Below are 24,765 nucleotides of genomic sequence, written 5' to 3' on the forward strand. Positions count from 1 at the left end.
CTTACAAAAACATCTATTTGCTTTTAGCAAAATCAATGGCGTAGGAAAAAAAATCTGATGTCAAGAGTCTAATGCAAAAGATCAGAAAATACCTATTTTCCAGACGCTAAAAAGAACAGAAGGAGCACTATGACTTCAATCCAAATTAACTGTATTGACTGATCATTTTCTGAAGCAATATTAATGTCAAAAGAGGAGGCAAAGGAGTGCCAAAAACCATGCTGCAAATGTATAAAATGAAGATGTAATTTTACCTCCTCCAACCACACTCTACAAATACAGACTTAATTTCAGCTCACAGCATATAAAAAAGGCTGTTCACTGTGTGAAGTTTTAACGTATAAAATATTTAAGTGAGGGAAATCAGTGTAAACATTTCAGTAGAGTGTAGAAATAGCCTGTAAAGAAAAATTATTTGATTAATGCTGTTATTGACCTTTTAAAATCAGCTTTCTTTTCTTCATCTGAAACTCTATCCCAGTAGTGTAAGTAAATACATATTAAGAGATTTATACCTCAAGACTAAAATAAATTAAAGGAAAGGATATATGTTATTTATTTTAGCAAGTGTCTTACCACCAGAATCTGGGACAACATTAGAAGATTTGTTTCCAAACACAGACTCAAAGTCAACATTAAGGCCAGCTGATGGCTGTGGCTGAGCAACAGGAGATGGAGTGAACCCTGTGGGGAAAAAAAGAAAGAAATTTTATGCTTTTATACAGCATTTCCCATAAATCCACCTTTATGCAAGACAAGCCAAATAAATATCTCAGCACTACAGAAATACAAGAAATACCTCAAAAGCCCAGATTACACCCTTACACTGAGCAGTTTATTTGGTCTTTATTCAAAGTTACTCGTCCAAAGAAAGATTTTGTCTCAAAAATTTAACAGGCCATAAAAGACAGTCCCCTTGCAATTACTTCATCTCTGAACACCTTCCTTATTCTTTTACCATATGTTTACAATAAAATTACTGAGGAAAAAGTCACAATGCTTCTCCAGGAAAAGAAGCTGGCTAGTGTGGAATCTGTTTCAAGATTATTTGACTGAAGATTATTCCTCCACAGTTTATATTAATCCAGCAATTCTCTTAGCTACAACTGGAGTTCAAACCATCCAAACCATCCCGAGGTGCCTGAACTAGTAATGCCTTTGATGAGACACACTTAATATAAATAATTTTCATAGCTCTTAGTGACTGGTGGACACACATTTTGCAGCTGACCATGTTTTTCAGTCAAATTTCTAGAAATTATGGCAAGATATGGGGACGTACAGTCACATTTCAGCTCCTAGTGCTGTCTAAACTTACTTCGTCTTCCACGTGTCTGTAGTGTTCTACAAATTTTATTGCAGCATGAAGCATTGCATGTGATGTTCAGCAGCATAAGTCAATTATTCAGTAATAAAGAAGGTAATAGCCATTTGTTTGTAGTATTTTTTAATGTTATATATGATCACACACAAGCCCGTGCATGTGCAACACCTTGGTATTCAGGCAGTAACAGAAGTAATCACTGCTTTATATGAAAAGCATAAAAAAAAAAGCGAAGCCACCTTGAAAATTAGCTCTTTTGGTTTCTAGCAAAAAGTATGATGACATGGAGAAATGAAAGGATCACAACTACTACAGCAGTAAAACACTGCAGTGGGTAAAAATAACTGAAAAAGAAAACTTCTTGGATTCCATTTTGCTTGCTGGGACAGCACGTCATTTCAATCTCACTGTTTTTCAGAAATAAGTCACATTTCACCTAAAACAATTAGTAACTACAGGATGTTATTTTTGAACATAAGCTTCAGAGAAAAAAAAGAAAATTTGGATTATCTGTTTCCTTTTGTCTTAAAGGAACATAAGACTCCTAACTTCATGACTAAAATTTAGACAATGTAATTTTCATGAAAAATAAATCAAAGTAAACTGCATACAGCAAAACATGGGAAGCAGTAATGTGGGAAAAGAGAGAGTAAATAATCAACAAACCAAAATGAGTATCTTTATGACATGTATACCATCAAGCTGTAACAAGCCATTTCAGAGACTCTGAACTTCAGATGGGAATTCCTTTGATGGGATGTCCTGCAACTCTTAAAACCGTGCCTGTACCAATAGAAAACTTGACTTACAATAGCTCATATTTTTGCTTTAGCAATCAGCCTCAACCAAAACAAGCTGAGTTGCCTTCTCTCACATTTTAGAAGTTTCAACTTTTATGAAACTAAGATGAGACCATCTCCAAGACAAAACAAGATACAGGACTCCTTTGAATCAGCCCCTGAGAAAGATCAAATCCTACTCTTGATATCAACCACCAACTCAGGGCAGTTTGTTTAACAAAGATATTTTGAAAGGTGCAATGCAAAGGTCCGTATTTTAATGGAGCTTCTTTGAGCATCAAGACTTGACAGAAACTAATAATCCTGCTTTTTTTAATAAGGAACAAAGGGAACACAGTAATTTGTAGCATTTAACTTCTGCTAAATGACACTCACTAATTTTTATTATGCAAAGATACTAAACCAAAATGTGACTTTATGGGGCTTTTAAGAACTAAGCCTTCCACAAACCATTTACTGAAGGTATGCCTAAGCTTTGCACTGCAGCAATGTTTACATACCCTGCTCAACCTGGTTTGGACAGATTATAACCGGTCACAGCCCATAGTCTCTCTAGCAACTAACAGGATGATGTTCCAGAATCAGAACCAGTATGGGGTTACTACACAGACGTGACACAGCTGCACAAATGATTAGCCAGTACTTCAGTGCAGCAGAGACCTCTTTCTCCTCTTCTGTTGCAAAGCTTAATACTAGTTTAGTGCACTGTTTAAGAGTAATATATCAACAAAATCGCCATAAGCAGCACGAACATCCCAATCCCTTTATCTTAAAAACAATGAGGTAGAGCAAGATGAGAAGCTACTTGTAAACATGCATGTCTTTTGTGTGGTATGTAGCAACAAGTAAACTACGAGAGATCCTGAAATGGGGAGATACTCATTTCATGTTTAGACTAAAGCCTTAGTTTGGCAGAAACTGAAAAAATTCATACCATTCGTGACCACACACCTGCCACAAGCACATGAATTCTAATTGGAGCCACTACAACAAGGCACTTCCGTAGTCAGCAGCATGCCTACTAGTTCTAGGCACACAACAATTCAAACTTCTGTGTGTGTGGTAAGGCTGCATCCCATTACCTACCTCCAAATAGACCAGCTACAGAAGAAGGCTCATTGCGGAAATGAGAAGCGTTAGGATAAGCTTGAGGACCACAAAAAGAATCTGATAAGGAGTATCACACAAGAGAGAAAGCCAGGAAAGGAGAAGAGGGAGAGTTACAGAAAGAGAACCAAGATACACTGCTATTCAAAACTTTAATTTCACATCAGTCTGTAAATCCACATATAGTCTAATAACATAGAACCAATGGAATGAAATCAATACACATCAGACAGACTGTAAGAAACAAGTTTACACAATCTCTAACACAAAAGGGGAAAGCACGGTTTCCAAGGAACAGCTATATTAGGATCTTTTTTTCCAATCAAATGCCATGTTTTACACCCTTGGAGGAAATGAGTGTAAAAGCTTCAAGGCATTTTTCTTATACCTGAAGTATATTCATATTTGCTTGCCACAAAGGGATTTAGTTGAGTAAATGGATTGTAATGATCTAAAGAACCAGAAAGAGTTATTTTAAACCCACATTCACATTATTGTAGCACCTTGATCATGCTACAACTAAAACTGCATCCACATGTCCCACATGAATCTGTAAGGAGGTCACCCTCTGATTCTAGATATATCCTGAGAGCAGAGACACTGGAAGGGAATGTAAATCAATGCCAACCATTTCCAGTGACTTCAGAGCAGTCATGTGATAAATACTGCAAAGACCAGCAAGCACCACAAAAGCCCACCAGGGTCCTTGTTCACAGCTCTGTATTGCTGCAACTTTTCATGTGACTGCAGAACAAGTTAGACAGAGAAAACTAACCTGACTAAATAACCATCCTATTAAAAAAAACAACAACAACAACAAAAAAAACCCCAGCTGTATTTCAAATCATCATTCTATATTTACATGAACCATAACAATTTCATTGGAGCATGGAAAAGACAGATTATCACATAGCAGTACCAACTAAAGTTATTTTTTTTATATTTAAAGATATATTTATCTTTCCTGTTTTGTCTTTCCAATAAAGACAAACAGGCTAGGAAACTAGTTAGTTAAGCTGACAAAGTATAGGTAGTTTGAATATCTTTAAAGAGATAATCCCTTTGTTTTACCTCTGTTAACAAGTAGCAGAGGTATTAAAAATCCCTCTTTGTTCTAATAGTCAGTATTTTTCTTTGACCAATTCTAGTGAGGTTCAACCAGCATAAATACAGCCTGTGATGTACAACTGTCTTTAAACTTGCTTTGTTTAACAGAACTGACATGTAATTAAGGGGTTTTTCATCTACGAAAACAAACTAAATCTTCATATTGAAAAGTAATTAAATTATTACTCTAGAACTGCACCAACACAAATGTTGGAAGGACTCTAGTGAGACAGCCATGCTGAACCATCTCCAAAGTAAAATACGAACAGCTTTTAACAGGTGAGTTATTAGTTTATTGCCCCATAGGTATTGCCCCATAGCCTGAGTAGATTATGTATCAATATGTGCATGACTTTATCAGCTTTGTTAATGACTACATGACTGGGGAAAAAAAACATCAACTATCAAAAAAATCAGATTAGACTAATTTGTTTAAAAAGAGCATTTCAATCTGAGGAAGAAAGTAACAGCATTTTCTTCTCCGTCTCAGGCATATGCAGCATTTTACCTTAAAATTTCCAAGTACAAGAGACTCTAAAACTGCACTCAAGCAACTGCTCTGTTTCTTTACATCAGGTTAGAATCTCATCTAGGCAGCCAAGAAAGGATTTTAACACCATTTTTATTGTAGAGCTACTAAATCAAATTCTAACATAGCAAAAAACCAGCCCCAAATGACCAGCTTTTATTTTCTGAAAGGCTGCAAAAAATATATTTTAGAAACTAAAATAATGATAAAATTTTTAGGAAATAAGAAATTAGTTTAAAATGGTACTTTACCAACAAATATTTCATGTGTGGGTGTCCTACTGGTGAAAGTAGATACATCAGAAGACACAGACAGATGAGCAGCATCGTTAGTTTTTGTAAGGAAAGGATTTAGGTTTGGAATGGCATCATCAACACTATCAACAGTAGCAGAAAAAGGATCTGTTCAATTCCAGAGAGCAAGAGAAAGAAGAAAAGGGAGACGGATTTAGTTTTCTCCTGACATCTCTAAGCTTGGGATGACCCAGCTATTGATCTCACTTTCAAGTAGTCCAGGACTGCAGATACCAGCTGCTAATTTCCTCTTTTTTAATTTTTAAATTAATAACACCACCTTATAAACTGTACTTCTTCCTGAGTGTGTTTTAGACTGAAACTAACTATGTTATTCCCCTTTAAACATCATCACTTTTTGTTTCTGCCAGTCTTGTCCTGACATTTGCAGCAAAGTCTCTGGAGCAGAGGACGCCTGTCAGCACTACAGAACCCAAGGTGCTATGAGAGGATTCAACGCAATAACATCCCCAAGACAACTTTAAAAACCTGAACAAAACCAACTGAGATGAGCTTCTCTTTCTCTAAATTGTGTTTAGGGGTTTTTCTGTTACTGAGCATCACAAAATTTTCAAGAGCTATGATTATACCAAGGTAACATACAGGACCATAAGCACTTTCCTTGGTACCTGGGGCATCAGGAACAGCAGCTTGTGGTGGGTATGCTGTTACCTGCAAGCAAGCAAAGGACTGCTCTGCTTTTACAGAAAACGGACCCTAAGCCATAAGGAGGAAAACGTTCCTTACTAAAAAAAAGTCAGACTTTATTGGAATGAAGGAAACATGGATCTATACACGTGGCTTCCCAAGACACAGTTTCAAGGTTTCCTGAGAATGGATGCAGTTGCCAAGCTCAAGTATTCCTGTAATTCAGAATCTGACAGATAAACAGGATACAGAAGGCAGCTATAACACTTGTTGACTGAAGGAGCTGTGGTTTAGCTGTCTGGTTTCAGAGCCCATGAACCCTTGATGGAAAACTCAAGAACTCACTAGGTGAGATCAGCAAAGGTTGCATCTAGCCCTACTTATCATTGTGCCTGAACTGCAGCTTGATCTTCTAGACAAAGCCACTAGAGAGAAATTTCTGAATAATAATTATAATAATTATAGGAAAGATGTGTTAAATACTTCAGTTCCTAGCCTTTTTTTTTAACCTGGCCAGTTTATGCATTTATCCATAACTCTTGTAAATACTATCGTGATGTGTGAAGCAGTTTTGAAGTGGAAGTTATTTTCTCTCCCTGAATCTGACCTCCTGATTCTTAGCTGTAAGTTCCACACAGGTTCATAATGAGCTCAGTTGTACAAAAGTCCTAATGCAAACAAAATAACTACATTATTCTTTGCAGGCTTAAAGCATGCTTTGATTTACTGCAAGCTCAAGGCATGTTATTAGGTAAGACTTGACTTTTCCCCAAATTGCTTGGCTATGTTGCAAGAACAAGTGAAATACCTTAAAAGACCTTTTCCTAAATCATTCAGTCAGCAAAATGACAGTGTCCAACACTGAATAAAAGATAAGCAGAAAAAGCTGATATAATATTTGTAATATATAACATGAATACAAAATTACATATTGTCTCATGTAGGTTTTATATACAGGATATGCCAATCAGCCAGTTGCCTGAAGCTGAGTCCTTGTTTCAGCGACTCCTTAAAAACTGCTTTCTGCTTTGAATGTCATTTTAAAAGATGTAGAACAAACAAATCTGTCAATAAAAATAGGGCAGATTATCTGTTCATCAGTTCTTCCTTGCTCTTTCTGTTGCTGCTTCATGTTCTGCTTATTTTATTGGTTTTCTTTATATATATTATATAAGTAGAAAAAATTCAAACAGATGGGTCAAAATGTTAATTTCCACACTGATACATTTGTTTTGCTTTTGAAGTTTAGGTACAAATTGACAGCTGGCAAATGTACCAGAAACAGCTGGAATGATCTCCAAAGAACCCCAATAAATAGTGCAGATAAAACAATACAGAAGAAATTAATAAACACAAGTTTTTAACTGTATTTGTCTGAATCTACCATCCAGTAAAATTATTTTACACATGCACTCATCCATAAAATAACCCAAAACTACTTTCTGCTCCCAATTCCCAAGGTTGTATATGGAACTTCCTGTGTTTTGACTAGTTAAGACAATAAAATCCAACTTTAGATTATCAAGATTTTCTCAGAAATTTAACCCTTTCTCAGATTCTCTGCTTGTCTACCCCATTCTAACTCCAGCCAGCATGTCCAATCTTGTCCAAGTCTCAGAGCTCGCAAACAAAAGTAATCAAAAATTTGCTAGTAACAAAAGTAACCAAAAATTAATTGGGTTTTATATCCTAATTTATATCCTTCTATATTCAAATTTTAAAAATTGCTGTCAGTTCTGACAGCAACACCTCAATGTTTCTAAAGCCCAATTTCATCCTTGAATACAAATGGCATCTGTTTATGTCAATGGAATCACTCTGCACCAGCTTGCCATCATTAGGCATGAATGATTTAAGTGCATTTAAAAGAGTAGTTTGAAATTTTCAAATTTCTACCTTTAAGTTATCCAATTAGAAGTATTTTGTCCGAAAAAACAGTGACAAATGATTTTCAATGGCATCTTTTATAGTCTGGAATAGGTAAACTGAAAATATACAATCACAGAACTCATTCCCCAGGAGTTTAACCTTGTTAGTTTTTACATTTTTGGAAGCACAAAACTAAAGGCAGTGACCCAAAAAGAACACTTCTGTAACAATTTATTGTTTTATTAGACACCTAAGAGCTTCTGCATAAAATTTTTAACAGTATTGATTTTAGCTGATCTGATATTCTTCTCAAAGCCACCATATACACAAAATACAAAGATCATCATGTCAGAAAATTACCTAAGGGAGGGATGCTGTGCAGTGGTTAGAGCACAGGACTGGAAATAGTTCAGGTTTCATTCTTGGCTCTGCCACTGACTTGCCGTATGACTTCAGACAAGTCAGTTAACTGCTCAGATTTCCCCATCTGTAAAATGTGGAAAGCACTTCTTATCTACCTCACCTGTGTGAAGTGAGTGTTTATGTCTGTAAAGCTGAAGAGCTGGGGATTTTTTGATGAAAGGTAACACAAAAAATGGTAATCCCAGAATTTTAGCCTAAAACTTTAGCAGACAATCCAAAATCTTCACAGTTAATTAAGTCTTATAAGTATTTAGAAATGTGTCAACAGTAAGCAGAAATATCAACAACTAGTACTGAAGACTCATACCACAAGCAACACAACATTGAACAAACAGACTTTCAGGTTCATGAAGAAATGCTGAATTGTGATGTGACCTTTGAGAGGCAAATAGTTCCCCTTCTATACCTCACATATGAAACAAACAGGACAAGTTGAAACAGAAGGTATTGGGCAGAAAGCAATCAAGATGAGCCAAACCATTTTTCTCCATTTCTAAACTCTAAGCCTATCATAGCACTGAAATTTGTATGCCTAACTCCATACACTCCTCACTACGTCTTTCTCCAAAGATGCTTTGCTCAGCAGAACTAAAGAACAAGCAAATTACTCATTTATTTTAGAGGCTGTCACATATATTAGTAGTGCCTTCCTCACTCAAAGTTGTGTTATTTCACTACAAACAAATGTGAGAAGGTATAGAAAACAAAGTACACAGCAAAAAGTAAATAGGAAAGCAGAATACATACACAGCTTATTATGAAGATATATTAGATAGCTGGAAAGATGTTAAGAAAAGCTCTAGCTCATAAAATTAAACAGGGAAGTAAAAATTTAGAAGAGGGTTGTTCTGATGCCTGTGAAACTTCCTGAAGCAGCAATTACCAATTTTTTGCATCATAAAATAAAACATTTTTGCAAGCATCTAGTTTAGAAAAAAATAGACTGGAAATAGCCACATAGTTCAGGAGTTTACTATTTTATTAAGCATCATTTATGTAGAAAAATAAACCAACACTACCTCCCTCTCTCTCTGCCATAAAACTCTTTAATTCTCCACCAGTATAACCAACAGTTATATTGGCAATATAATACTGTATCTGAATTATTCTGGAACACCACAAAGCAGCCAAGAACTTTGAGTAAATATCAAAATGCTCCAGCACTCAAACCAATCTTGAAGGAAAATTCATGACTTTCGAGAACTCTTGTTCTTGACCCCTTGGTTTGAGGACTCGACTGTACCGATAAGATCATTTCAACTTACTCAGTCCATCCTAGAAACTGGGCAGAATGAAAATTTGGATGTTCCAGAGCACATTTCAGAGGCAAGAATATAAATTTTGTCTCTTCACTTAAGAGATCCAACCACAGCTTTTTGCTGATTTGCTGTTGTAGTTAAATGAAATATAGCAGAGAATTTAATAAGGCAGAGAAGCCTTATTATTATTTCAATAACTAACTCCCACCTTTCTTTCAATGCACAGTTGTCACAAGTGCCTCCTTTCAGGCTTCATCCAAGTTCTGCATTATCATCGCCAGAAAATTTGATTTAATATTAGGCAAAATTTAGAATATGTATTAAAATGATTTTGCATTCAGGTTTCTATGTTTGCAGAACAGTCTACCTCTTAGACATCTTCACTCAACTGACTTCTAAACAGCTACGTTTCTGCAGCTGGCTATGTGAATCTTGAAGAGAGCAGTTATGAGGCTGGCAGATCTCATCAACAATTAAAGTAACTTTGCTAATAAGAAAACATATGAAAAAAATTAGAATCACCACACACTGCTACATTATTTTAATGTATACACATATTTTACTTTTTATCATCCCTTTATTCACTTGTAATGTCTTAAGATCTCTCGCTTTAAGGAAGAACTAGCCCCCAGACTAGGGGCAACAGGTACAGGAACATGGCCATAGCAATTAGAACCTTAATCCAACTCAGAATTCTTACCTCCCCAGGTACTTCCTACTTGTGGAGCAGCTGATATAGGATGTACAGACGGATGAAAAGTTGGCTGCAAATCAAGCAGATCATTTGGCAGCTTTGAAGTGCTACAAAGATAAATTAATACAACTGTTTGAACTACATCACAGTTTTCAATATAGGCAAATAGTAGCCACTGTCAACAGTAATGAAAGCTTTGTTACAAAATGGTTATTACAAAATGGATAAAATTGAGCCAAAATCAGAAGGGCTGGTGAGCTCCATGTTTTCAATTCTGCAAAAAAGTGTTAATTTAGCAAGGTAAGTTGTATGTCATACCAAGGGGCTTTTGTCAAATCAAAGCTGTCCAAGAAAAAGACAGGTGTCCCCACAGTCCAATACCAGGCTAGGAGATGTTATATTCAGAACCCTTCATCAACTTTTAAAGCTCACCTCATGAAAACTCTATAATACAACCAAAAAAAAAAAAAAAAAAAAAAAAAAAAAAAAAAAAGACAAAATGAACTCTAATGGGCTGCACCACCAAAGTATTACTCTAAATTCCACAACTCTGATCTTTCCACCACAATCACTGCTGAGAAACTACATAACAACCATGAGCTATTAAAGACCTTTGGGAAAAGCAAAATGAAAGAGGCCTTGAAACACTTGATCACACATCAGGCATGTGAATGAAAACATATTTAAATGCACATTTTAGTCCATTCAAAATCAAATTGAGAACTTATCACATGGAAATTAAGAGTGAAGGCTTATATACAACTTCTGCATAAATTTAAAGAGTCAGACAAGAACAGTAAAATTCATCCTCTTGCAGAGAGTCCATTTCACACTTTAAATAAGTCTTGGGGAAAAAGAAAAGAAAAAAGAAGAAAAAAAAAAAGAGTACTGGTCTTCTCCCAGAAACTTTTAGGACATGAAATGAACCCAAATCTGCACATATGTCTTCTACTACGCACAGAAGCTGAATCACTGTGACATCCAAACATCTCTCTAAATGAGACCAGCACAAGAGTTTAACGGCCAGTAGTGACATCCTAGATCTCTGTATATTTTCTTGCTCACCCAATCACTTGTATAATTCACAGTTTTTGGTATTGCATGATTCATTTCAGCAGTGATTGAAATCACATTTTTCCACTACTGCTCCTATTAAAAAGCAGCATGGTCTGGCACTGCCCTGTAATGTGAGCAGCTGAACAAAGAATTTTCAAGGTAAAGCTTGTTCAAGATAATGACAGGGATTAATCAGACACATTGCATTTAATGGCAAGCCACTGAACTTCTGACCCAGCATATCCCCTTGATGACAACTCCTGCTTAAAAACTGTTCTTTGCTCATAGCATTCATTCTGCCAGCAAGGAAATTTGAACAAGAAAAAGTAGCATTTGGGAGTTTTTTACAAGAAAACACTCTTGTCCTCACTATGCAGCATTTCTGTCTGTTTAAAGAACATTTATCAGATGTTTCTATGTTTCAGACTTCTTAAGAAGAAAGATCAGATACTCAAGTTCAAAGCACACACCCATTTCAAGTTTTCTGGCCTCTAAAAAGCAATTTTAAAAAAATCTTTTTACCAGGAAGTCTTTCAGTTACTAACACTGACAGATTCTCTAGCTCCTTATATGTGACTCAGCTATTTACTGCATATTTGGTGTCAAGTAATTTCCTACAATAGCTTTTTAATGGGAAAGAAAGCTGTCAAAAGAGCAATAGATTCTTGTGTGAGCTCTAACAGAACAACTACGCAATCCCTTCAGGTTTAGGATCAGGCTCAAAGCAAAAAATATCACTTCAGAGTATGGATTCCTTCTACCCTGATAAAAGCACTGTAGCTTCCACTGCTGCTTAGTTTGACAGGTATTTTACAGGATGAAGATCACACACTTGCTCATACCAACAGCTCCTGTTAGTCAAAGATCAGGATTAGCATGCAGTGAGTACTCTTGCACTTTCTTTGCAGGTCCTTGCAGAAATGTTCCAGATACAACACAAGACTGCAAAACCTGCCTTTCATTTCAAACCCTGTTTCAGGCTTTTCTTTTTCTGAAAAACTAGACAGAATATTTGCCACTCTACCTTTAAAGATCTAGAAATGCATTTTCTTTATGACTTCTCAAACAGAACTTTTATTTGCCTTTTCTTAAATTTACTTGCAATGCTCCTTGGGGACAAAGCATGTTTTACAGTTTTACAGTGTTTTACAGTTCCAGCTGTCTGGATTATGGACTAATAACAGCTACAAGGGCTGTCAGCAGTCAGTTTACACCAGAAACTTCTGCAAATAGATGAAAACATAGGTTTATGTTATTTATTACAAAAGGCTATTTTTCATCAGCTTCACTATGATTTCTTATCACATTGCTAATGTACTCTACACCCAAACAATCTTGTGCAATATACACTCTGTGGCAGAAGTTTAGAGGAAACCCTTGCTGAAGCACATCTCCAGTGGAGGATTCTGCATACCTGTTAGAGGAGCTAGGGGTAGAAAAAATATCAATGGCTGGTGTAGTCATTATGCTTCCTGCTGCAGTTGACACAGGAGAAGCTGCTGTGGTTAAAGAGGTATGAGGCTTCTTTGCAAGTTCTTTTAGACGTTGCTCCTGTTGGGAAGATGAGCTGGCATAAGAAATCTGAACATTTGTGTGTATGACATTGGAGGTAAATAAAGCAGAACTAAAGAATTATTTATTCCACACACTAGTGTTAGCCACTTGTAATTACAAGAGTCAGTGGTGCCACAAATGCTTCAGGAAACTATTTTAACAAACTCTCCACAAGCTATACCATCTAAGTACACACAACTCTACTTCCAGCACTTTGCCAACAGTACATGTTCGGTATTAATACCTCTGTTTTCCCCTTTGCTTAAGAATCCTAATAAGCTATCAAAAAGAGCACAGGAAAAGTATTTTCAATTAAAAATTCTGTACGCTTACCTTTAAAGCTTTTAAGAGAGCCTGTTCTTCCTCTAATGCAGCTTGTTTTTCCCTTTCATCCACTTTTGTGAGGGACAGGCCAGTGCTTGCAAGGGAAGAGACTGCATTGGAGAGGGTGGTAGCCCTAAAGTAATTGGACAGGAGAAAAGCTGGCTGTTAAAACACAACACGTGATATCAGCGTCTGAAGAACACTTTGCTCGTATCCACCCAGTCTCCTTCTGAGCTCTCTGTAACATTGGCCAGATCTACACTGCATAAGTGAAAAGTTTACATAAGACACATCATATGAAATGCACAATTAAAAATGCCCAGAAACCTTGCAATCTATTCTACCGGCTTTTGGATTTTCCACCTTAAATGCTTCCTGTCCAAACTGCATCATAAAATTCACATTTGAAGCCTTTGCTCTTTTCCTGTTTGCCTAAAATGAAATTATTTGTAGGCATACAGCAATCTCCAATCATCTGGGCTCCATTTCAAATTGTTGTTAATTTAACAGGCTTAGTGAACAAACTATCAATGCTTTTAATATATCCCAAAGGAAATTTTTAATTTATCATCATGTTTAACAGTATGCAAAATTATTTAAAACAAATACTTAAATTTTAACAGAGTAATCTTACAAAAGAAAGCAAATATTCTAAAAATTAGTGCCCTAATAGTCACTGCCGTAATGAACTCATAAAATATTACTGCCTCAGTTTTTGAACGTGCAATAAAGAAATGCTATTTAATTTTACAAGTCTTACCCCCAAGATTATGCTTTGTTTAATTTGAACAATTAAATTTGTCATGTAGAGGGGACTTCTCTATATTGCCTGTTGTATTTTAGAAAGCACTCACAATAATTTAATGCCTTATACCATATGCATTATGGCTTTCACTTCCAATTACTTTCAAAATTCATTCTTAATGTAAGGACTTCCTGGAAGCATTTCCTTGCTTTTGACAAAACAGGGATTAAAGCTGAGATGTAGAAGTCTAAGGACATGTATTTATTCATGTTGCATACCTTGCAGAAGTCTAATTATTAATAGAAAATGAACATTTACAGGTAGTATGTGAAAGAAACTTAGATTCTCTTCAGAAGTTCAGGATCAAATGCTAAAAGTGTAACTAGGGATGCTAGAGGAGGCCCTTACAGATCCTTAGATTCTAGTTCTACTGACCTGGAAGAAGGTGTTTTTAAGATATGACAATTTGCTAATCCATCATTGCTCATACAATGCCTTTAAGGAAACCTCCTCAAATCTTAATTTACAATGAAATTGAAAAAAAACCTGATTTAACACTCGATTTGACAATTGTCCAAAAGGACAAGCATATAAGCACCTGCTTGCAGCTGTGGAATCTTTGATTTTCTTCCCTTCTAGAGAAGCTAAATGTTGTTCCAAAGCATCAAGAAGGCTACTCGGTGCCTGCAAAGAGAGACATTGGGGAATACATTTGAAGAAACCAATAGCTTAAATATTTTCAGAGAATGCAACTGTAGGGCAACTGGTACAAGAGTTCTGAATACTTTTACCCCCTCTTGGCATTCTGTATGTTTTTAATGACTTCAAGTATAAGGTGATCTATTCTACTCACTACATTATTCCCTCACAAGCATTTATCAGCAAGGACTGAAATAAGTCAAGAAATGTTAAAATTAACTGCTAGGAAACAGCAGGCAGATAATCAGAAGCAGTCAGTGTTTTAAGAGGCACTAAGAAGGAAATTGTACCTAAAGTAATTTCTCTGTGCATGTTCTGCAAGCCTTCACATTAACTTCACACTAACTTCAATAGGCATATAGCCAAAAGCAAGGCTGCTAAAAACCACAGCTTTGTAATATCATGTAAGACTTTCATTATGTGACCTCACAGATATAAACTGTGTCTTCAAGCATGATGGAAATAAGGTTATCTTAAAATTCAATTAGAGAATGACAGAAATGTTATAAATTTTTTACAACAGGATCACTGAATATAAAGGCCAGGCTCTGACAGAGCTTGGATTTAATCACAAACTTAGAGATAACTTGGTGACAACATATACAGTAATGCCTAAGTGAGTACCATAATGGCATTTCTGATCATGCAACCCTAAAAATACACACACATGCACTGGCAAACACATAATAGGTTTATCTACCTGTGAGAGATCTGGTATGTCTCCTCTGTCAATTCCAACTTGCTGTAATAAAACAAACGAGCTTTAGAACCTGTTTGTTGTTTTTTTTTAACGCAGAGATACTCAGAAAGTAAACAACATTAATATGAAGTAATGCAAAAAGCACAAACTTGTTCAATATAAATTTTAATCTCCAGAGTCTGTACTCTGTAATGGTTGGTTGTAATAAATTATTGTTAAATGTATACACATTGAAGTAGGTGTATTACACAGATATTTCAACAGATGGAAGCTTAGAAACAAGAACCCAGTGTTTTAGAACCTGAAGAAGTTTGACTATCTCACAATTTACGCGGCAAACTCTCAGACCTACTGATACACAGGATATATTTGATGAAATAAAGCATCAATGAAGTTTTATAAAGAAACATTTTTCTAAAATGCAGATGAAATTTAGGAAGTTTGCAGCAGGACATATACTGTTACAACAGAAAGATCAATACTCTCAACTTCAATTGACGGTTTTATCAGCTGAAGACAGGATCTCTGACAGACACACTGCCAGGACAGACAGCAAGCCAAGCTTGAAGGCTTATTATTTTGTTAAGAGAGATTTGAATACTGAGGAAATAAAAACAAGAAGAGAAGCACACCTCAACTGAGGAATTCCATAATATTAGGACATCAATTTAGCAGTGCTCTAGAAACAAGAAGCCAACAGACTAAGCATTTCTTAAAAAAACCCACAAACTAAACATTTTGCAAAGTAATTGCTTTTCCCTCTATGAGCACACCTACAGCAAAAAATCTTGAAGAAATCCCATGTTCATCTGTTTGTCTCAGTTGCCTATTTCTGAAGCTGTTATTTCATCTAAAACTTCTGGTAGAATTGTGGGTTTCAAACTAGAATACAGCTAGGATCATAGAAAGCAGATCACCATGAAGTTCCTTTGTTTGTTTAAAGCAAGCTCACAAGTATTCCATAACCAAGGAATTTTTAAAATGCACATTAATACACTCTCCTCCACAAAAGACCAATAAGCACTTCACAGTTAGGTTTTCCAATACAGTCCTCAAATGAACTAATCACCAGGGTAGAGATAAACAAGATGACCCTTGAGAGAATAGCAAATAAGCAGGAAGGAAGAAGCACCTGTTTTATGATAAAATAAGCACTTTATAAGCTGTTTCAAATAAACAGCTAAGTTTATTGGCTTAAGTTTACCTCTGCAACTTTAAGGAACTCTGAGATCCGTGTCATTCTAGTGAGGAACTTCTTATATATATCAAGGCCTTCTTTGCATTGGTTCTTTTTCATATCAAAGTATTTTTCTAGAAACAGTAAAAATATTTGCATTAAATAAGAAATCAAGATTTGCAAAGGATATGCAAAGTAAAAGCATATAAACCAAGACAAACAGAAAATACCTGCTGATCTGTTATTATGATAACTGCAGAAGTCACTATACCTAACTTGCACCAAATGACAAAAGCTCTGTCAAATGTGAGCCATTGGTTCCATGCATGAAAATACACCTTACCTTGCAGGTACTAGATACCACGAAAGCACAACCACCTTGAAGAGGACAATCAAGTTAAAGAATAGGTCACTCAAAGAAATGTAAATTCATCTTCTTGGGAAGAAGAACAAACAAACAAAAAAAGGGCAGTTTTACAATCTGGTAGTCAAATATCTACTCTATTCCAGTGGCCAGACATCAGGCAAGATTTTGATCTTCTCTGACAAACTGATGCCTCTTACTATGGTCTGGGGCAGTGAAGTACAACTGATTAGAAAACAACAGTGCTGAAAAGCAAGAAGGTCCCACTCCTCTTTCAAAAAGCCCTTTCAAGGCCTGTTTCTTCTTTTTTACTAAACTTCACTCAAAGCCTAAGTTGAAAGCAAGTGCATATTACTTCTTACCAAGGGAAAGGAAGCTGACAGGAGCAACACACTGGAAGACTGACTGACTTCAGATTGTCCCTTACTGACTTAGTCTGGATTTTACTTTTCATTTTGCAAGCACTGGGTAATGACAGCAATCAGGAGCTTAATTTAATCACAGCATATAACAAAATCAAGTAAGTCAACTGATTACTTTCAACTTAACTCTTTCCTAAATTTAGGAAAATTCATCTCCAGTATGTGCAAGTGAAAGGGCCTTAACCCTGAATTTTTAATTCTCCTTAATATATAATATATGCTCTAGGAACATAAAACAACCAATCATGGAAACAAAGCAACACTGAAGTTTCAATAGCCAAGCAATTACGGACGTTGTGACTACAGATCTGCAACTGACCATAACTGATTCCTTTACTAGGAAACACAAACTGTTTCTTAAGAAAATCCCCAACCAACATCAATATTATAATTCAGGTTTGTCATGCAGTTCAATAAGACAAAATTAAAAAAAAAAAAAAAACAACCAAAACCAAAACCAATGTCCACAAAAATCCCTAACAAAGCAGTGCAAGAAAAAAAATTAGGTGAATAAAATCTTGGATGGACTTGCTTTCAGATTTTACCTATCCCTGGGTACAAAGCAACGTCAAATGCGACTGCATAGACAAACACTGGAAATGACAGCAAAATTTTGATGTTTTACACTAAGACTTTTTCAGTTTCTCAAGAGAGCAGCTCTTGTGAATCATTCACTGAGCAACCCCCCCAGAGCTGAGCATTGCAGAGAGCAGTTGTCCTTACCCAAGAGGTTAATAATCCCTTCGTTATATGCCGCGAACAGTCTAATGGCATCTTTGAAGAGGAGCATGAAGGCAGCATTAATTACACCATTTGTAAGTTCATTGCTATTAACCTAGGAAGATCAGAAAAAGTTAATTGAACTGGATTGATCTCTTACTGGAAAACTTCTAGTTAAACTTCAGAACATTATCTCATGACAGGCTTTCCAGTCATCTCACTGGCTGTTAGCAGAAAGTAACACCATAACTAACCAACAGTTTCTCTCATCACAGAATTAAGTCAAATCATTTTGGCAGACATTTTTGTTAAACAATGCTAATGTTAACTAACATAACTAAAAGACAGAGGGCATAAATAATCAGCTTTTCAACAAACAAGCAACTCTTACATAAGGTACACAAAAACACAGTCATTTAGCACAAAGCATTCTCTCTAGTGAGCATTGTATCTATTTTTTCTGATTTCTTGGGGATATACCAATGAACAAAATGATTTGTGCTCTTTAAACTGTGCAGATAACACGGAACCAAGTGCAAGACATTTAATCTTAACCTATTTTATGTGTTTGTACAACAAGTTGATGGTATGTTAGAAATGTATGTGCTGCTAAACTTACATTAAAGTCAAGAAGTGCATCCATTTGATTTTGTATAATTGGTACAGTTTTTAAGAGCTTTTCTGTGCTCATTGTTCTCATCACTCCATCAGCCCTGTTGTGAGGAAAAAAAAAACAAAGAAAATTCTTCACATGAATCTTGAAAGCAATTTTTAGTAAGAAACAACAGAAAATATAGCAGTTCATCAGAGAAACCATTTAAGTCTTTGCCATACAAAGCAATCCTTGTGGTGTTTAGGAATGGTGTCTAGCCATTATAACTGTAATAACTGCAGCACAGAAATACAATTACTTATTTGGTCAAAATGTGACTTCAAGATGAATTTTTACTCAGAGAAAATGAAACAAATAGTGTTTAGAAATACAGGAGAGCTACGATGCATCAGGTAACAAAAAAAAAGCTCCAAAGATTATTTTTGAAGCAATTTTTAATGTATTCTTTTTCCAATTATCCAATTATTATTTTGTGTCAGTTTGAATTATTTTCAACTTAAAGAGGTGAGAAAGAATAAAAAAATGCAGCAGTATGTTTTTCAAGCTTTTTCAGAAAGATTCTACAGACTACATGAAATTTCCTTTTCAAGGCTGACCACCAATATTTGGTTGTTTATTAATTACTCAAATTGAATACACTAAGATTGGCTGCAGATTTGAAAAACCCATCAAATGAATAACAAAAACACCCAAGAAATGCAACAGCTGAGGAAGAGACTAAATCCACTCAGGGACATGAAACAACTGCTTTCTGTAAGACAAATCAGACAGCCTTGCAGTTCATCAGCACGCACAGAGCAAACCAAATGCTTCTGCAAGTGCAAATCTCATAGTGCATCTTCACAGAACAGTTTGTGGCTGTTCTCCAGGTTGGAAAGCAGTGGGGAGCATGCTGCTTCCAGCTCTCTACTTGTGCTGTATATTTACTCCTAACAGCAAACAGCAAATGCAACAAACTGAATGGGGCAGAGCATGGGTGTGAGGGCCCTGAGAAAAGGCAGATTGCTGCGATCAGAACAGTTATTCCTATGGGCTCACAGAAGGACCTCAAGGCACATGGTGCAGGTTAAATAATTCATCTCATTAGACCTAAAACACCTGATAAAACAATTGTGTATTTCTTCAGAGCAGCTGCAGCCACCTTACCACATACAAATCTTAGGTGTGGAAAATACTGTTTTGTGTTGTTGGCAATCCAAGCAACTCTAAAGGCAGAACGAACAAAAGGAGCCCAGACATCCTCCTTTTACTCTACCATCACACTTCAAACCAAAATGGATTCTACAGTCTTAGCAAGGAGGCAGAAGGGATTTGGACAGTGTTCTGAGGCGCACTACAAATGCCTTTACAACATTAATGCAAAATATCATTAGACAGCCCATTACTACAATTAATTCATTCAATAGTATTAAATCCAGATTTCTGTGGATTAAACATTAAGTTTTTAGTTTCAATATAATTTCACCTATATGGATGATATATGATTTAGATTTGGGTGTCCTATATATACATATATATATACGCACACACACATATATATATACACACAAATACATACACACACACATATATATATATAAGACACCCAAATCTAAAACTAGTATTATGCTTTTAAACCCTAAAAAGCACCATATAAAAAGACAATGGACAAAGATGGAAAGACTCAACTGTGATTGGTACCTTTTCTCCAGCCTTCCCAAAGAAGAGCTCCAGATTAATTCCATCATTCACTATAACATATAATTTACCAAACCACTGGTGCTCTGCACTGTGTTATTTTACACGTAAACAGGTACTTAATCTCAAAATAACTCCTCTTAAATGAACACACTTTCCAGGGAAAATTTGAATTCCTGTCAACCAACTCAGGATAGCATCTGCTGTAAGGTACTATTAAAAGTACAAATTTACATTACCTTCAAAAGGTAGTAAACTTCACACAGATACTTTGTGACAGAACAGAGAAACACCAGGAAGGACTGCAAGGCTGCTTCACCTGTCATTTAAACCTTCCACAGCTACAAGCACAAATAAATTGCATAGTCTGCTATATTACATAAGAGGCAAAGTATATAATCTATTGTGAAAGATTTGTTAAAACTTCTACTTTTTTAGATAGACTTCCATGCATACCATCTTTCATTTTTTTTATATTAAACTGTTGATGTTTAAAGATAAAAAATTACAACAACTGAAGTAAAAAATGTTTTGCTATATACACTTTCAGGCTGTTGGGCCTTTGCGTGTCATGGGAGATATTCAAAAGAGAAAAGGAGTCATTATTGTCTGTATTAAGCCTGAGCTAACAACGATATTTTTCACTAGAATTACAGGACATAGGACAAAACCTCAAAATCAGTAGAACAAAATGCAGTCCTTACCCTCTTTTTACTTTTGTGAAGTCAAAAGCCACTTGTCTATAGGAAACTGCCTTTTCATTCAAATACCTGCTATACCGCCTGATAAACGTTGACATGTCATAACCTAAAAAATAAGTTTCAGGGGTTTATTACTTACCTAATCAAAGAACAAGAATGTCATTCAAAATAAAGTGCAAAATATTAGCACAAGACAGCTCCATTGACTATGCAAAATTGTGCAAAAATATAATCTGACAATAACTGCATACGTCATTGTATTCACCATGTAAATCAAACAGACAATACCACAAATATCTAGACAACCTCAAGTATGTTAAAGTTTACACTTCACTTCCTAAGGAAATCACTTCCACAAGCAAAATGAAGTAATTTTTATGCAAGTTCTTTTATACTACAATAGAAATTACTATCAAAAAAATTAAATGATGCATTCACAAAGGCATTCCCATCAGCTCAGCAACACACTGTCTCATTTGCAACTGAACAGAAAAAAAAAAGGCTTTGATGGAAACACCACAATATGACAGAAATTCTTCTCTGTTAAGATAGCAGTAATGGGAAATATTTTGATTAACTGTCAATCTAGGGGTACAGACTAAGAAGAAGATCTGTTCATAGTCTATGCTGAGACCATAGAAGTTAAAACTCAAAAAAATGACAATTTGGTAGAGCTTTAGTTATAACTGAGAAGGTTTCTGTCCTCAGGCAACCACTTTGGCTGCCTGTTCTAGCACACTTGTGGCAAAGATCCGAAGTATATAAGAAGCAGTAGACAAAGTAAGGAACCATCTTAGGAGAAAAAACAATGCCAGCTACAGGTATGGTCAGAACTGCACTGAACTGCAGCATAAGAGTTTGGAAGACTATTTCAGTTGAAAAATTTGAACCAGAGAAACAGTTATTTGCCCACTGAATTAGTCTCAAAGTTAAATGGAATAGTCTTTGATCAATTTCCCAAAAAATTAACCTTAATTTTTTTTAGAGACAGTTCTTGTCTTGCTGATCTGTTGTATGTACATATGATGCATTTTTTAAAAATTAATAATCAAAATTGCCTCATTTGGAGATGTCTATCTCTATAGAAATAAGAGGGATACTGAGATCTGTATGTCTAAGGAAGTCAGAAGCCTTTCAGTATGCCTGTTAGAAAAGATTCAACATGGTCCTCCAGCAGATAGCTCCTGCCACACCATTACAGCATTTTATTTAAGAAATGCAAGCTCGGGTAAAAGGGACAGAAAAGTTACTTCCTAAATGACAGGGTTCATTAGAGTAACCAAGTCGTCTTTGCTGTTCCTCAGCACATTACTAACTTCTAATGAATAAAAGACACCTTACCTTGCAATCCACTTTTGTCTAGGAAATTGCTCAAATTAAACAATGTGTTTCTGGACGCCAGATACTGGATAAAACGCTAGATGAAAGAGAAAAAATTGAATACTTTTACTGTGCTACCAAGGAGAAGGAACTGCAGTAACAACACCAGAAACTTTTTATCAAGGTTACAAAATTCCCCTTTTATGCCTCAAGACTGACTTTAAATCTGGAAACTATTACAAAACCAGCTAAGCTATCGAAGTAAGCTAGTTATTTTTTATGTATAAATCTCTGAAAAAATCCAAGTAGCGTTTTGTATGAAGGCCTCATTTAGTTGAAGTTTATTTTAAGCTAGAATATGGAACTCTGAACTTCTGAAAAATCCCTTCAAATACATTCTCATTTTACGCGCTCATAGTTGTTTCACTGACTTCAATTTTATAACAACTGATTTAATAATGCTAATTAGCCAAGTCATCTTTACTCAGCATACAACAGTAATGGTACTTAAATATGAATCTAGGTGATGGAAATGTTAGTTTGCTTATAAATCAAATATCAAACATAACAATTCATATAAAGCATTAACACTGTATCACACAACTTCTAATTATACTTAATTACAAACTATGTTTCACAAGGTGAATGATGCTATTTTCATTTTGTAAAGACACATTTAAGATTGTTGACACAATAGGAAAAAAAACTTGTACAGAGCTGCTACAAAAATAAGCCAATCATTCAGTTGCAAGAAACATTCTGACAAAAGACAAAAGCAGTGTTGATTAGTGTAACATCTACTGCTTCATTACTTTCATTAGCATACATAGGTTACATAGAAAAAAGACTGGAGAAGAGTAAAGGCACTCAGTTATAACACCTAGTTATAAAGGAATTAAGCCAAAGTTGGAGGCACCATCCCTGGAGGTATTTAAAAGACACACAGATGTGGCATTTGGGGATATGGGTTAGTGGTGGGCTTGCAGTGCTGGGTTAGCAGCTGGACTTGATTTTAAAGGTCCTATGCAATCTAAATGGTGCTATAATCCGTTTGCACTCTCATTGTTCAAGTACTATTTCTGACTGTGAAAAATTTCATTTTGAGCAGCAATCTTTCCCTCCATACTCCTGTAATATATTTGGCAAGCAAAATTTGTTTGTAAATTCTATCCTTAATGCAAAGTATTTCAGACAGTAGTCCCATGAAATACTTTTAATTGCTATGAACTATTTTGGTATCAGTTTAAGATTCATATGACTCAAAGTGCAAGGTGTACAGATTGTGTTTTGAAAAATGCCAATTATCCCAATGAAAAAGTTTAAGCTTCAAGCCAACAACAGAAGTTTGCCCTCTTGTGGCTTAGTTAGCTTCACATAATAGATTTTCACCCAGACCAGCAATAACCTGCAAGTGAAACCAGTACATATATAAAAACTTAACCTCCCCCTCCCACCCACACAAGTCAGTCAGAGGAAGCAGCTCCTCTGAATGCAAACTCAAATGAAAAATTTGCTAAAGCTATTTCAATTCCAAAGTTCATATAGCTTACCTTATTCTGCAGCAAAAAGGAATGCTTACAAACATTTTCTAAGAAAGCCTTAGAAATATTTTTTTTTTGTTTTTTTTAAAGGCAAAGCATACAAGCTGCTGCTATGCTTGGCTTTGTATTCCAAAAAATAAGGCCCCATAGGAATTAAAATTGTGAGACAAAACAGGTTTATTCCTTTTTGTGTAACTTGGGGCTATGCTTGTTAAACTGCTCAACTGTTAACAGTTCGGTGTTATTTCACCCTGTCCTAGGGTGACCCTCAAAGCCAAGTCATAGGCACGTATTTGTTTTAATTGTAAAAGATTAGGGTGTGATAGTAGAAATTACTTTAGAATAAAGTTATCGATGAGAAAAGACCAGAGGGTTAGCTACAGCATGAAGGCAAAAATGCTTCTATTTTCAGCTTGTAGAATCCCATGTGAGGTAGTTTTTCTTGGGTTTTTTCTCTTTCACCATTAGAATATGAACACAGGAAAAAAGTACCTATGACTACCTAAGACATTTACTTTTGACGCTAGAATTGCACACTTGGAAGTAGAAACAATGGAAACAAACAGAAAATGAAACCTGTGTTCATTCAGAGTAGGATCCAAAAAGGCAAACCTGAAGATTGTCTTACAAAAAGAATTACTGGAAGCATTTAGGTGACATTTACAGGAATGAGGGACTGCAACTGTTCTCAAAATAATACATCATTTTGGTATTACCTCATTTCCATACACCATTAGATGATGGGTTGTGATAAGAGATTTGAAGACCACTACCCAGCTACTGTTGGTAGTTCTTTCAAATAAACTATCTGCCAGTTGTGGGATGTTCACATTCATCTCATTCGTGCACTGGATTAAATCTGTAATACAAAAATTTCTGTTGTTATTATCAGTTCTGTAAAGGAAGATCAATCATGCTCCCCAAAAAAATCAGTATATTAATTTTCTGTAGTAATGTTTTTGATGAAAACTGAGGGGCTTTCCAGCAAAATAAATATCGAAAAGCAGCATGGCTCTGGTCTATCAGAAGTTAATAATACAAAGCTCATTCTGCTCACAGCCAAGATTCAACTGCTTCTGCAGCTGCCTTAGAAGGCCCT

General features: G+C 35.7%; 1 protein-coding gene across 2 annotated transcripts in view; it reads right to left on the reverse strand.

Moving 5' to 3' along the window:
- The window catches only part of PICALM (phosphatidylinositol binding clathrin assembly protein), a 40,671-nt gene extending 16,151 nt beyond the window's left edge, over positions 1-24,520 (reverse strand). The window contains exons 1-12 of one of the 2 annotated variants that reach the window (XM_031066014.1): positions 24,383-24,520; positions 22,147-22,222; positions 20,809-20,911; positions 18,434-18,527; positions 17,818-17,929; positions 16,336-16,442; positions 15,132-15,173; positions 14,331-14,416; positions 12,997-13,120; positions 12,524-12,660; positions 10,060-10,160; positions 577-684 (exon numbers count right to left, since the gene is read on the reverse strand). In XM_031066014.1, the coding sequence (XP_030921874.1) occupies positions 577-684; positions 10,060-10,160; positions 12,524-12,660; positions 12,997-13,120; positions 14,331-14,416; positions 15,132-15,173; positions 16,336-16,442; positions 17,818-17,929; positions 18,434-18,527; positions 20,809-20,911; positions 22,147-22,222; positions 24,383-24,502 (1,210 nt within the window). In that variant the 5' untranslated portion in view covers positions 24,503-24,520. The remainder of the gene's footprint in view (positions 1-576; positions 685-10,059; positions 10,161-12,523; positions 12,661-12,996; positions 13,121-14,330; positions 14,417-15,131; positions 15,174-16,335; positions 16,443-17,817; positions 17,930-18,433; positions 18,528-20,808; positions 20,912-22,146; positions 22,223-24,382) is intronic. The other variant, XM_005417761.2, reaches the window with a different exon arrangement.
- Positions 24,521-24,765: the final 245 nt, after the last annotated feature.

Source organism: Geospiza fortis, unplaced genomic scaffold (genome assembly GCF_000277835.1).
Source record: "Geospiza fortis unplaced genomic scaffold, GeoFor_1.0 scaffold16, whole genome shotgun sequence".
NCBI classification, from domain to species: domain Eukaryota; kingdom Metazoa; phylum Chordata; class Aves; order Passeriformes; family Thraupidae; genus Geospiza; species Geospiza fortis.